At 41.6% G+C, this 12,344-nt stretch overlaps 2 protein-coding genes and 1 long non-coding RNA gene across 4 annotated transcripts in view; 1 reads left to right on the top strand and 2 right to left on the bottom strand.

Annotated features, from left to right (window-relative positions):
• The window catches only part of GIMD1 (GIMAP family P-loop NTPase domain containing 1), a 13,492-nt gene extending 5,232 nt beyond the window's left edge, over positions 1-8,260 (top strand). For both annotated transcript variants that reach the window (XM_019521941.1, XM_019521940.1), the window contains one exon: positions 7,250-8,260. In XM_019521941.1, the coding sequence (XP_019377486.1) occupies positions 7,250-7,507 (258 nt within the window). In that variant the 3' untranslated portion in view covers positions 7,508-8,260. The remainder of the gene's footprint in view (positions 1-7,249) is intronic.
• A 1,373-nt stretch (positions 8,261-9,633) lies between these two features.
• The window catches only part of AIMP1 (aminoacyl tRNA synthetase complex interacting multifunctional protein 1), a 46,023-nt gene continuing 43,312 nt past the window's right edge, over positions 9,634-12,344 (bottom strand). The window contains exon 6 of the mRNA XM_019521939.1: positions 9,634-9,880. Coding sequence (XP_019377484.1) covers positions 9,714-9,880 — 167 coding nt within the window. The 3' untranslated portion in view covers positions 9,634-9,713. The remainder of the gene's footprint in view (positions 9,881-12,344) is intronic.
• Positions 9,888-12,344, bottom strand: part of LOC109301055 — a 9,263-nt gene continuing 6,806 nt past the window's right edge. Inside the window, exon 2 of the long non-coding RNA XR_002098418.1 lies at positions 9,888-12,249. This is a non-coding gene — a long non-coding RNA (uncharacterized LOC109301055). The remainder of the gene's footprint in view (positions 12,250-12,344) is intronic.

Genomic DNA, 12,344 nt, shown 5'->3' with positions numbered 1-12,344 from the left:
TTTTACTTGCAAGTCACTGCCCTGCCGCTTGAGATCGGTCTTCCAGTCACATGGTTCAGATCTGGTTCGCAGGGCCAAATGAGTTGCACACCCCCAGATTAAGAAATAAATTAACTAAAAGACCTAACCACCCATTCTTAATTGAATTCAAACCTGCCACTTCTGTTCCATGATTATAACTGTGCCTCTCTGCTGATGTAAAGATTGGCTGGGGGGGGCGGGAATTTACTTTTCTCAGAGACCAGATGCTATGATTTCATCAACCACAAACAAATAGGGCAGGACAGCTGGTTGCGTCCTGGGAAAATGTGTGTGTTCTGTGTTTATACTACAATGTCCTGTTCCAAAATGATGCTGGAACCAGGAACAGCCTTCAGCAATCGTGACCTATTCTTGATAAATGGCAAAGAGCCTCACCATATGAAGACAGTCCATTATTAAATTGTTACATATAACCTACATTTCTTTTTGGATTTTTTATTTTGCCATTGTGGTCTAGTGAACTGAGTGGAAGGCTAGAGGCTTTAACACTGAGATGCATCTCAGCACTGTTAGCAGATATTTTCCTCTTCCTCTGAATGCAAAGCATGCTGCACAATAAGTGCATTACATGCTGGAAGTAGTTACTTCTGGAATTTTTCTTACAATCTCCACTTTATAAGTAACAAATAGGAAAGAACCTGACTTTTCAATATCAATATATTAGAGTTTTCTTGCTTAGTATGATGGAATACAGAGGCTGCATTCCAGCAATTAGACCCACATGTTTATTTTATTTATGTGTTAAACTTCACATTAGCATAGCATGGGTTGATTGATTATTAGGGGAGTAAAATGGACTTATGGTCCTACACAGGATGTGCCATAATTACAGTTACAGGAATACTGAAAAATGAAAAGTGTACTCCTTTATTCATATTAAAAATATTTGTATGTTTACAAAGCAATATAAAAAAATTTGATGTTGCCTCCAGTCTGCTCAGAGCAGCAAATGAGTACAGCAAATTCTGTGTTATGCAGCACTTCACCAACCGGAAAGCTCCACTAACTGGCATCTGTCAATCTTTCAAGGGATGCAGGAGAAGCCATGAGCCAAGTGTGAGTCTTCCTTGTGGACCGCAGCCCTGGGGCAAAGCAGCCTGCGCAGGGCTCTCCTCCCTGTCCCCTGGCACACTGGCACGGATGTGTAGTGCACCAGGACACTGATGTGGTTAATTTGATTAACCAGCAAATTTGATTAACTGACATCCCCCATTCCCCGGGGGTGCCAGATAACAGAGTTGTTGCTGTAATAAGAAATTGGGGTTAATCCTTCTATCCCTTCCTTTCATTTAGCAGTTGATGGAAGAAGCAGGTCATATCAGGGGCAGAAATGCATGCTGGTATTGCACTGTGGCAGGACACTGGTAGTGCCTGCCACTTTAAGGGTTGAGTCAAGCAGCCAGAAGGAGCTTGATTATGGCAGCCATTTTAAACTACTGGTTGCCCATATAAACAGAGCAGTTTGCTGCTGGCAGTGCAGGTAAAAATACTGCCTGGCTGAGCTGCTGTATAGAATATCTTGCAGGTAGGAGCAGGAGGCTCTGAGTCCTGGGCATGACTTAAAACTGCACCCTGCTGGGGATGGGTGGCCTGGTGGGGCTCCTGGTGGTATGGGGGTCCCCAGGAAATGCCAAGCCAGTTACCACCCCAATGAAAGGCAAGGAGGGGTGCCTTAACCCTAACCCCCATCTTTGGGTGGGTTTTGGAGGCAGCTGGGGGAGTAGTGGGATCAGATACGCTCACATGTAGGTGCCTGAGCCCAGCAGAAATGAGGTCCTGAAGACCTCAGAGGGGGTTGTGTGCAGAACATTGGGAGGCCCTGCACAGAGTAGGGCTGAAGTGTGAGTAGGCCTGAAGGATGCATGCTGAGTAGGGATGAATGGGAGTAAACTTGAAGGACAGCACAAGGACCAGCCCTGTGAGAAGTTGTGCCTGGTGAGAGGCTTAGGGCAGAAGTAGCCCAGGGGCTGGCATAAGACTGGACCATGCACAGTAGGGGAACTCACGGGAACTGAAGGTCATGTGTGGTGAGGCTAGTATGGGAGTAGCAAAGCCTGATGGCCCAAGAGGGGCTGCTCAAGGAGGAGCAAGGGCAGTGGGGTGTGGCCCAGTAATGGGCAGTATGTCAGAGGCCCCAGTGAGAGAGGGGCAGAGTGGAAGAGGCCTCTGGGGCGGGGGGGCGGGGGTGTGAAGCCCAGCTTTGGATTCAGTTGGCTCCAGTCTCAGACCAGGAGTAACATTAATCTGGATGCCATCTGTGAGGCATGGGCTGTGGTATAGGGGAGGTACGGAGCTGCAGATAACACCCTTTGGCATCAGGGCAGTACTAGGAAATCCCTCGCATTTTACCATCACTTTTTGCAAACAACACAGTTGTGGCAGGCAAGATCGGGCGGGTTGCCCTGTAATGACAGGTAGGTGGACTGATATGAGACCTGGCCGTGAGAGATTGCCCCCTGCCACATGCACCAATAGGATTATTGGATTCTTTAACATGTTTAGTCACATGGCATTAAAAGCTTTCAATATAGAAAAGGGATTGAATGACCAGCATAAAATGACTTAGCCACATACAGACACTTAGTTTCTCCTGGGAGATTCACTGCTTTCCCAGTAGAAGCCACAAGGATACAAATGTTCAGGATTTTTCTCCCAGAGCAAAAATGGCCACTCTGGGAGAAAAATAACCCAAGAACAATCCAAGTTAAATTGCTCCCTGGGAGAGGTACTTCTTGGAGAGTGAATGCTTGTACATCTTCCCTTCTAAGAAAAACCATAGCACAGTCGCCCACCTCCCTCCAGCAGACTATGTCACTGACTACACTCAGAGAGCAGAACATGCCTTTATTGCAGTTCTGTAGGGAGATGCAGGCTGACCCTGAGCAATTTGGCTCAGCCAATCAGATGATCATAGTCCAGGACAGCCCTGTCTCTAGGCAGACTGAGGAAGCCATCAAGGTACACAGAGTTGTCTACAGGGTGGGCCCTGGCTATACAGCATTAGCACTAAAAGCTCTCTGTTTTCCAGGGGCTCAGCACTCAAATAATTATTCAGGGGTCTCTGGGTAAGTTTTTAAACTAGAAAAACAAAGCTAGAACAATTATCCCAGATCATTTGAACATGTGTATGCAGCTGAAATTAGACAAGTGTTATTGTCCATATTAAGGCTACACAGTTGCACAAATGCTGGGAGATTTCCTAACTTGTGATAACAATAGATTATATATCACAATAGTTGAGAAATACAGATTTGCCAAAAATCTCTAATATTTCTAAAGTTACAGACAGGCATTCATTTCTAGTGGTGAGAATTTCTCTAGGGGCTCTTCAGGAAGGGGGCACTAAAGGGCTGTTCCTTGGGCCAACCCTTAGGGGAGCCCACTAGCACCTTTCCAGGCAGGGTAGAGGACAAGCTGTAAGGTGTCAATAGGTAGACCCCTGAACTTTTAAATCACTGATTTAAAAAATTATTATTTAAAGAGTGAGTTAAAGGGATGATTTAAAGCCAGAGGCTTGGGGAATCAGAGGCTCTCTGACCACGGTTCTCAGATTTCTAGTTTTAAAAATCATCACATGTGAGGCCCAAGTTGGGGGGTCATACATCATTCAAAGCTTGCAGGACTGGGAAGAGAGACAGAGAGAACTTCCCCAGCCCCATAATATTTAAAATAGCCACCCATGCCACCTAGCAGGGCAACATAGGCAGTAATGGGAAGCCAGGGTACCTGGAACCAGGTTTGATGCTCACTCCAAGCCTAGTTTCCAGTTCCACCAGCTTTGAAATTGCTGCCTGCACTGCCCATCTTGCAGTCCCTGGTCTGGGGAGGAGTTGGGGAACAGCAGGTAGCTGTTCCACTCTCCTCCTGGATCAGACGGGAAAGGAAGCATAAAGGTATTCATTCTTGTGAATCTCTTTCTAGGGACGTCTTTGAGGTGTCAACCTGGAATATCTTTCCCCTAGAGCGGGCATGTTTCCTCTTGGAGAAACTGAATGAACGCTTATACACTCCTAGGCCATGTCCAGACTTGTGTGGATGCTTGGTTCCCCAGGGACAAGTAGCAGCAGTACACCTTGTGCCGCTGCTAGTTGTCCCCAGGGAACACCTGTACCATGCACGCTCTGGTGTGCAGCAAGTTACCCTGGGTGGGTTAGGGGAGGCTGGGGCCAGTACTGGTCTGGCCCCAGCAGCCTTACCTGGGATCCTGGGGGCCTCCCGAGGCTGCAGCCATGGCAGCGATCCTGCTGCACAGAACCTGGCTAGCAGCACAGTGTGGCTCTCGCTTTGGGTGGAACCCACTGCTGCTGCGTGCACAGCTTTTTTTTTTTTTTCCTGTGGGTTTTTTTTGACTCTGGATATCCCTGTAGTCATCTGAAGATAACTGAACTTGCAGTATATGTAATGCTGAAGACATGTCTGCAGTGCCACATACTGCATGGCCACACATGTGGACATGGCCCTAGTTTCTGCTGGGAGGTGGGCAGTTCTCCTAGTTAGACCATGAACATGTATCACATTTTATCAACACTCTCTTATTAATTTAGCTCTGGCATGAATCTGCCAAGGTTGATAGTAGTTTTTATTTAGCAAATGGTCAGTGGCTTATGCCAAATAAATTAGCGATATCAGTTTAACTTGCAGCACTGAAATCTAGGGTGAGATTTACAAAGTTCAGATAATAATACAAACCCATCCCTTTTTTCTCCTTGGTGGTTTCCTTGCCTTTGATTCTTCTTTGGGATTTTGTAAAGGAATGAATTTACCTATAGTTATCAGGTATCTTTATGTTGATCCTAAACAGTTTTTTTTCCTAAAATTGAATCTGAAAATGTGGAATCAATTTATAATCAGAATATGGTATTTAGAATTTCTCTTTCCAGTTTTTTTATATTATGCCACATAAATTTAAATCAGAATAACAAGGATTCTAGTAGATTACTTCATAAGATCATGGATTCTTTTTCTTTGTCTCAGTTTAAGAAATTCCATGTGTAATTTTTTATTTTGGAGGGTAAGAGTAGCAATTGCCATGATGGTTACTGAGGAAACTTCATGTCAGAGGTAAATACGGCATACAGTAAGATCGGCTAGCAATCAAATTCTGAGTTAATTTTATCTCTCCTGAAAGCTCATTCTGCAGCAAGATCTGATCCCCTGACCAAGGACGCTCAATAACCAGTTTTTGTAGCTTGCCCTGGATTTTGATCCATTGTATCCCAAAATAATATAACTAAATTGTTCATAAATGGAGACATGCCTTATAATGAAGCTGGTACTCAACAGTGGTAGTCAAGATATTAAGGGTACATGTTTAAGAAACTTAATAGGAAAAAATATATATTCCTCTCACCAAAATAGTTAACTAATCTTTAAATATAAATATAGATAGATCAGACAGGTAGATATTGCTGAAGATTCTTGTGTATATAATTTAACTATTATGGTTAGAAGTGACCTTGTATCAGTGCTGAGTGAAGGGATGCCTTCATATAAAATGCCACTTACCAGAATCCAAGATGACTTTGAATTGAAGATGACACCCCAATGATCAGATTCTATATGTAGAAAATGTATATATTTATTGGAGGGTTGCCCAGCCACAGAAAGTAAAGCAGCAACAGGGAAGCAGGCAGCAGGAGAGGGAGCAGTCTGTTCCTGTCATCACCCCTTTCTCTCCCTGCCACCTGTCCCCCTCATACCTACACCCTCTGCTGCCTTTCCCTGTTCACAGTGCTTGTGCCCCTGCAGTCTCTGCCCCTCCACTTCAGCCTCTGTCTCCCTGCCTGCCCCCTGCAGCCTTTATCCCCCTACCTGCAGCCTCTTCTAATCAGTAGTTCAAGAGGTAGCAGCTTGACCCTGGGACAGCAGCTGGAACCACAACTGATGATAAGTGATGAGGGTCAGATGCTGCAGGGGTCAGACGGAGATGGGCAAGGGCTGTGGAGGCAGGTATGTGTGTGCACGTGTTGGAGGGGAGGCGGCTGCTGCAGCTCTGACTACAGCCCTGACCTGGGCTTGAGGCCAGAATCGAACCCACAACAGCTGCTTCCCCTTCCACTTCTCCCCTCCCCCAACTTGTATTCCCTTACATGTTGAATATGGGGGGACCTTCTCTCAAATTTGAATAAATACAATATATAGCATTTTTCATTCTTTAATTTTAAAAGAAAGAACAAATGTTTGGAATACTGATTCTTAACAACCTGAATTCAAGTTAAACTCCTCTTAAAATAGGTATCAATCCAAACTCGGGAACCATTATCCTCACAGAGGGGGATTGCATGAATCCTACTTGCAAAAGAAAGCAGAGAAGCAATAAATAAGAAAACAGAGGTGTCAAATGTGAAGCCTGATTTTTGGCCATCTTTTGAACACAACATGCATGCAGAAATAGAATCCAGCTAATTATAAACCATGAAATGCCAACCAGCCAAAGACTAGTTGCAATATTAAGGACAGTTTTTGTGAACACAAATCTAAGTGAGTATCATCTAACACAGTGGCCATGAGGTGCAAGGCCAGGCCACATTGGACCCTGCGCCCCAGGATTTAGTCTGCACACCTGGATCCAGACTGCACGCTCCCTCTCCTCCCCCTCCCTGCCCCACATGTTGGGATTGGGGCCCTGGGACCTCATGCCAGCCTAGTCCAGCCAGATGTATCAAGATTAGAGCATTTGGGACCCAAAGCTGCCCCTGTCTGACCCCAGGTACTGGGATCAGGGCCCTAGAACCCCCTCCCCAGCACCCAACTGTGCTCTGCCCTCAAGCATCAAAGTGGAGCTTGATCCCTTACACTCCCAACCCAACACCAAACATCTATGCTGGAGTGGGGGTGGGTAGACCAAGGGGCCCCTCTCCCCCCACAAGACTGAACCCAGACACCCAATCAGGCAGAAGTTAATGAAGGCACCCCACTTTGGAGTGCCTTCATCTGAACCCTCATATAATGAGGGTTAATGTGCTGCGCAATCATGGATTTTTAAAAAGCTCTGCAGCCGTGCATTTTTGTAAGGGTGCAGCTGTAGAATGCTTTCAAGGGGATGATCACACGACAAATATAACTTCCGTCTGTAGCCTCAATCTACATGAATGGCTTTCTGCCAGAAACGGAACAAATATTGGTCTGTTAATACATAACTATTCTCTCTTTGACAGGTGGAGGGAACATGGAAAGATAACTATCTGAAGTTTGTTTTTCATTACAGGAACTTCTGGGTCCCACATGGAAGACTTTTACTGCAGTCTTTCTTACCCATACAGACAAGGTAGAAGAGGCTGGATTTAGTGAAGAGGAGTACTTGCATGCTGCCTCAGATACCCTGTTAACACTCTTGAGCTCAGTACAACACAAATATATTTTTGTAGATGACAAGGCACACGCACTCAAACAGAAAAGAGTAACAATCTTAAGGAAAATTATGGATTTTATAAGACAAAACAGTTACCAGGTAACTTCTATTTAGATAAGCAGTGACAAAAAGAAATAACTTCAGGCATTGAAAAGAATTCAATGGGAAGACCTAGTTATGAATATTTCTGGTGTCTTCATGTCCAGACCAATGCTTATGCCTCTTTACCACAGATAAAATAAACTGTTTAGGCTACAAAAGTAATTATTATTAGTATTTATAGTATGCCTATAACCATGGTATCCACAAGCCATGACACACTCAGATAATAGGTTGAGTTACAAACAGTGCTTTTAATTTTGTGCCATTATGTACTTAGTCACAGATATACTATACAACATGTTTATCTTGTAGTTCAGAAGGAGTGCAAGATTGAGAAAAATAAAGATTGTGCATGCTCTAAACTATTGTCATGCTGCTATGCACTGGCATGCTGCCACATTCTACCTCCAAAGTGGCTGTGGCACACTAGTGGAAGAAGCATTTATTACATTTTGTTTTTAACTGCAGTCTTTACAGAGACAAAATCCTCTGAAGCCCATGGTTTGTGGAGTTTTCAAATCCTGAATGTTGAAAGTTGCTTGATGTAAATTTCTCAATGTTTCCTAATAAATTAAATTAAATAGTGTGAACTTCTCAAAAATGTGTGTTTAATAAGACCTCATTAGATATATAGTTGATAAGATAGTTGGCTCCCAAATGCTAAAGATTTTTCAGTGCATTTAAAAGAACTACTTATTTCTGGTTGTTCCCACATGTATACAAAATTAGCATGGTTATTCTACAGTATACAGACATATACAAACACATCTTAAAAAACCAAAAAAACCCAGCTGTTCATCTTGTTTGCATTCGTTTCTTTTAATTTAATATCCTTGTCCTTTTGCTGTTTTTCCAGCTTACTAGATAATTCAAAGCCTAGGAAATTCAGAGAGACTGAGAAATTAACTTTATTGTTTAAGTGGTTAGATGGTAGACATCAAATTAATTAAATGCTAGATTTTAAAACATACAGAAATGTACCTAATCAGTTAGTGAGGGTTATTTAAAAGTTTAATTGTGAACTGCTTTTAGTTTTGTTGTTGTCAATCCATGAAAAGACAGGAATTTTGAAAACTATCAATTTAAGTTTATCATATTAATTGAGGCTAGTTTTAACATCATAACGTGATGAATTACAGCATAGTCTAAAGTATTAAAAATGATTAGCTATTCCTATTACAGTGAAGTATGTGTTTTGTATAAAATGTTACTATGTCCAAAGAAATTTGATGGAGACATTAGAAAATAAAAATGGGTTCACTCTTATTTTTGCTTTCAGGCATCAATTCAATAATTAAGGAACAAAACTCCAGCAACACAGAATCTTTGCTTTAAAGACCAAAACTACAGTGGTAGAGATGCACTGGTTTTGATTTTATCTACAAAAGTGAAATTGTGTGTGCAAGCTTTTAAAGTTTGTCTGTCTTGTTCAAACCTTCGCACTCAGTCAGAGATTACCCAGAGTTGGGCAATATAACCAACAGACAGGCTGTAGAAGATCAGGGTACATGCTGAGGAAGTGAACTTCACTTACCCACTGTTAGGGGCACAGACTCTATGCAAAGCAGACAGAGAATGATGTCAAAAAGGACAAAGAATAATCTCTCTCTCCAAGGCCCCACTCCCAGAGTGGTTGTAAGTCTAAAAGCATAGTACACTTTTCCATCTGCTTCAGCAGTAAGCTCACCAGCTTCAAAATTTGTTAGCTGGCTTATGCACCCCTTGTGCCAGATGAATAGCCTTCAGTACTGAGACCCAAGTATCTGCCTAGCTAATCAAGGCAACCCCTGCTTAGCATTCTTAATTGGTTCCTGAAAAATGAGCGTTAAGTGAAACAGAAAGTATTTGATGACCCAAGATGGCAACCACAATTGTTTTTAATGACCCAAGATGGTGACCGCATGTGTTATAATGAAACTCGCTGAGCACTAAGTGAATCAGGTATCAATTTCAAATGAGCGTTATAGTATTAAATGAAACAGCATTAAGTGGGGGTTGCCTGCAACTGCTGACATTACTGTACGAATCTATCAATTTCAAGGAGACAGAAAAAGGTAACTTCTAACACTGCTACAGGTACATATCTGAATATCTTTGAGAAGAGGTCAAAGAAAAAAAATTAACCAGTCATGCCTTCACAGGGAATATATTCACATTTTTATTGTGTTCACATAGCTTTCCTTCAAACCACTGAAAAGGTTTCAGCAATTGGCTTTATTTATTTGATTCCACTGTTGGCCATGGTCTGAGCCCTACAGACCCCTTTCCCCTTCACTTCAAATGGAACTCCTTTGTATGTAGCAATGTATTGATCATTAGTATGAAGGTCAGGTTGAATCTGCTCCCAGATCTTTTTCTTGGGATTAAGTTCCTTTTCAGGCTCTCCTGTTAAAAAAAAAAAAAAAAAATCAAGCAAGCAAATACTAAAATATAAGAAAGTGTACGATCTGTATGTAAGATTGTGAACGTGACAGAAGGCACAGTACATTTTTTTCCTTTGAGATTATGCTGGTTACCAATATCTGACATGTTTTCCTTGACAGTTTTCACTTTGAGATCATAAATCATAATTACATGACCGGGTTGGGTAATTTTTACACAATCTTTACTTGTTATGACTGTAGGTCTTTAGAGGAAAGTTTTATTAACTAACTTAAAACAGTGCATAAGTCTGGTTAAAAGGAAGTAACAGGTTGTTGTGTTAACATTTGGGTTACAAAGGGGAAAAAAAAAAGAAAAAAAAAAAATCAACAAACCAAATTCATTTCCCAATCTTTTAAAGAAATATATGACAAAGTAGATACTAATTGCTGGAACACAGTGTTTGTGCAGACTTTGGCTGATCTGCACTGTGAGTGCTGCAACAGTTCAGAGGTTTTAGAGGCATAAGAAAAATGAATGTAGTAAATCTAAAACACACTCAAATTTTACAAACACAGATGGTGAAACTGGTGTTACAGCACCGGCCTCAGGAGATCCTGTTCAAGTCAGAGTTCTGCCACATGCCTTCTGTATGTCCTTGGGCAAGTCATGGAGACTCAGCTCCACAAAGATTTTTCAGTTGGAGTTGAACACCTAGTATATGATCAGGTATCTGGCTATTACCCTAGGCCTCAAATCTCCATCTTTAAAAAAGGACCTGGTACCCTCTCTGTCTTGAAGATTTATATATTAAAGATGGCTGCAAGCTCCAGCACTATGATAATAGAGACTGCTTAAGTACCACACTAACTAGCTTTTTCCTCCTCCAAATTTCACTCTAGAGCTATAAACAGTGAAAGAGTTACAAGACTGGAATAATGAACATTTTTCACACAACTTTCAGAATATTCCTCCTGCGTGCATTTTTTTTTTGCCTTTCCATTATGAAAAAGACAAGGGAACCCACAATTAACCTGAACAGGCTCCTCTAATGCCAGTTTAAACATGATTTATACCAAATGAACTGCTGCCTGCCAACATCCTTCATGATCTAAATAAAGCTTGACAGCCAATTCACTGTACCATTTATTTTCCTTTGCAAAGATCAAATGAATTTTAGTTCTAAATTCTAATAATACAATGCAGATCCTCCTCAAGTAAAACAAGATTCCTTTATTTAAGTTACTCAGTCATGATGCCTTGGGGTATTTTTAACCCTTCTTCAGAAATTTAAGTTAGCAGACAGAATAGTCTAAAGGAAAATACAAGTACTTTCACAGGGTTACGGCTCATGTTTAATAAAGAACCTCCAAAGGAATTCCTGCCATTTCAGTGGCTATGTTTTTGAAAATGCTAGGAACCTTACTTTAGCTCCAATGTTGCACATTAATTTCAAATGTTATGTTTAACAAGCCAAAAAACTTTATGGGGAAGGGATTAGATTTCCAATAGGTAGTGCACAAGCTGGTGTAGTAAATCTGATGCAAGTAATTGATGAGCTACTAGCTCTTAAAGTGAACTGTGACATTCTCTGTGCTAAAAGAAAAAAGTACTATATGTAGCTTTCCCACTACATCTCAACTATTCAGTGCTTGACATCCCACAGAAAAGGTCTTACTGGACAACTGTGCTATTTAAGAGGTCTTCAGTAAATTCTCTCAGGAAGATATTCTACTGCTATGATGCACTGGCTGACCAGCACATTTAAATCAAATGAGTGCCATTTAAATAATCTGCATGTAGTATGCTAATTTGGCAATCAGATCAGCATAAACACCATGTGTAGTCACGATCAAAGCTGTGTTGCGTCTTCTCCTATGTGAAACCCCCTGGTACTCCTTTCTCTTATTAGAGAAAAATGTTAGAAGGCTATCTGTGAAAAAACAGGACTAAAATTAACATCAGAAGGATTTAATGATTTCCTCATTCTCTTCTCAGAGTTATGAAACTTTTTGAATCTGCCAAATAACCAAATTAGATAGGCCACAGTGAACAGTCCAAGCTTTGGTGATCAGAAGTAATAAAACAAAAGATAAGAGAAAGTGGTAGAAAGAACTTTCTAGTTAAGCAAGGGACCTTTCCACCTTGCCACAGATCAGTGACTCATACTTGCATCTACCCTAGGGTGTTACAGTGCTACCTATTAGGAGACCACAGAGACAGGAAGGAAAATAGGATCTGATGTGATCAACCAGCGAACAAAAAATACACAATTTATACCTGAAAATACCCCCAAACCTAGAACTGAAGATAGTCCTTCCATGAGTGATAGTAATTTCTTAGCAGTAGGGAGGGAAACTGTGCAAAAGGAAGAAGGTAGGGTAGAGATGTACCTTATAGACTGAAAAAAATATGTATGCTGAAGTCTTGATTAAAGAAAGCCATTTACAGAAACTGTCCACTGCATGCTACATCTATTTGTACTAGA

The sequence above is a fragment of the Gavialis gangeticus genome, unplaced genomic scaffold (assembly GCF_001723915.1).
Source record: "Gavialis gangeticus isolate Ggan-Ray unplaced genomic scaffold, GavGan_comp1, whole genome shotgun sequence".
NCBI classification, from domain to species: domain Eukaryota; kingdom Metazoa; phylum Chordata; order Crocodylia; family Gavialidae; genus Gavialis; species Gavialis gangeticus.
The sequence above is the reverse complement of the archived record's forward strand: the minus strand, read 5'-3'. Positions and strand labels throughout refer to the sequence as shown.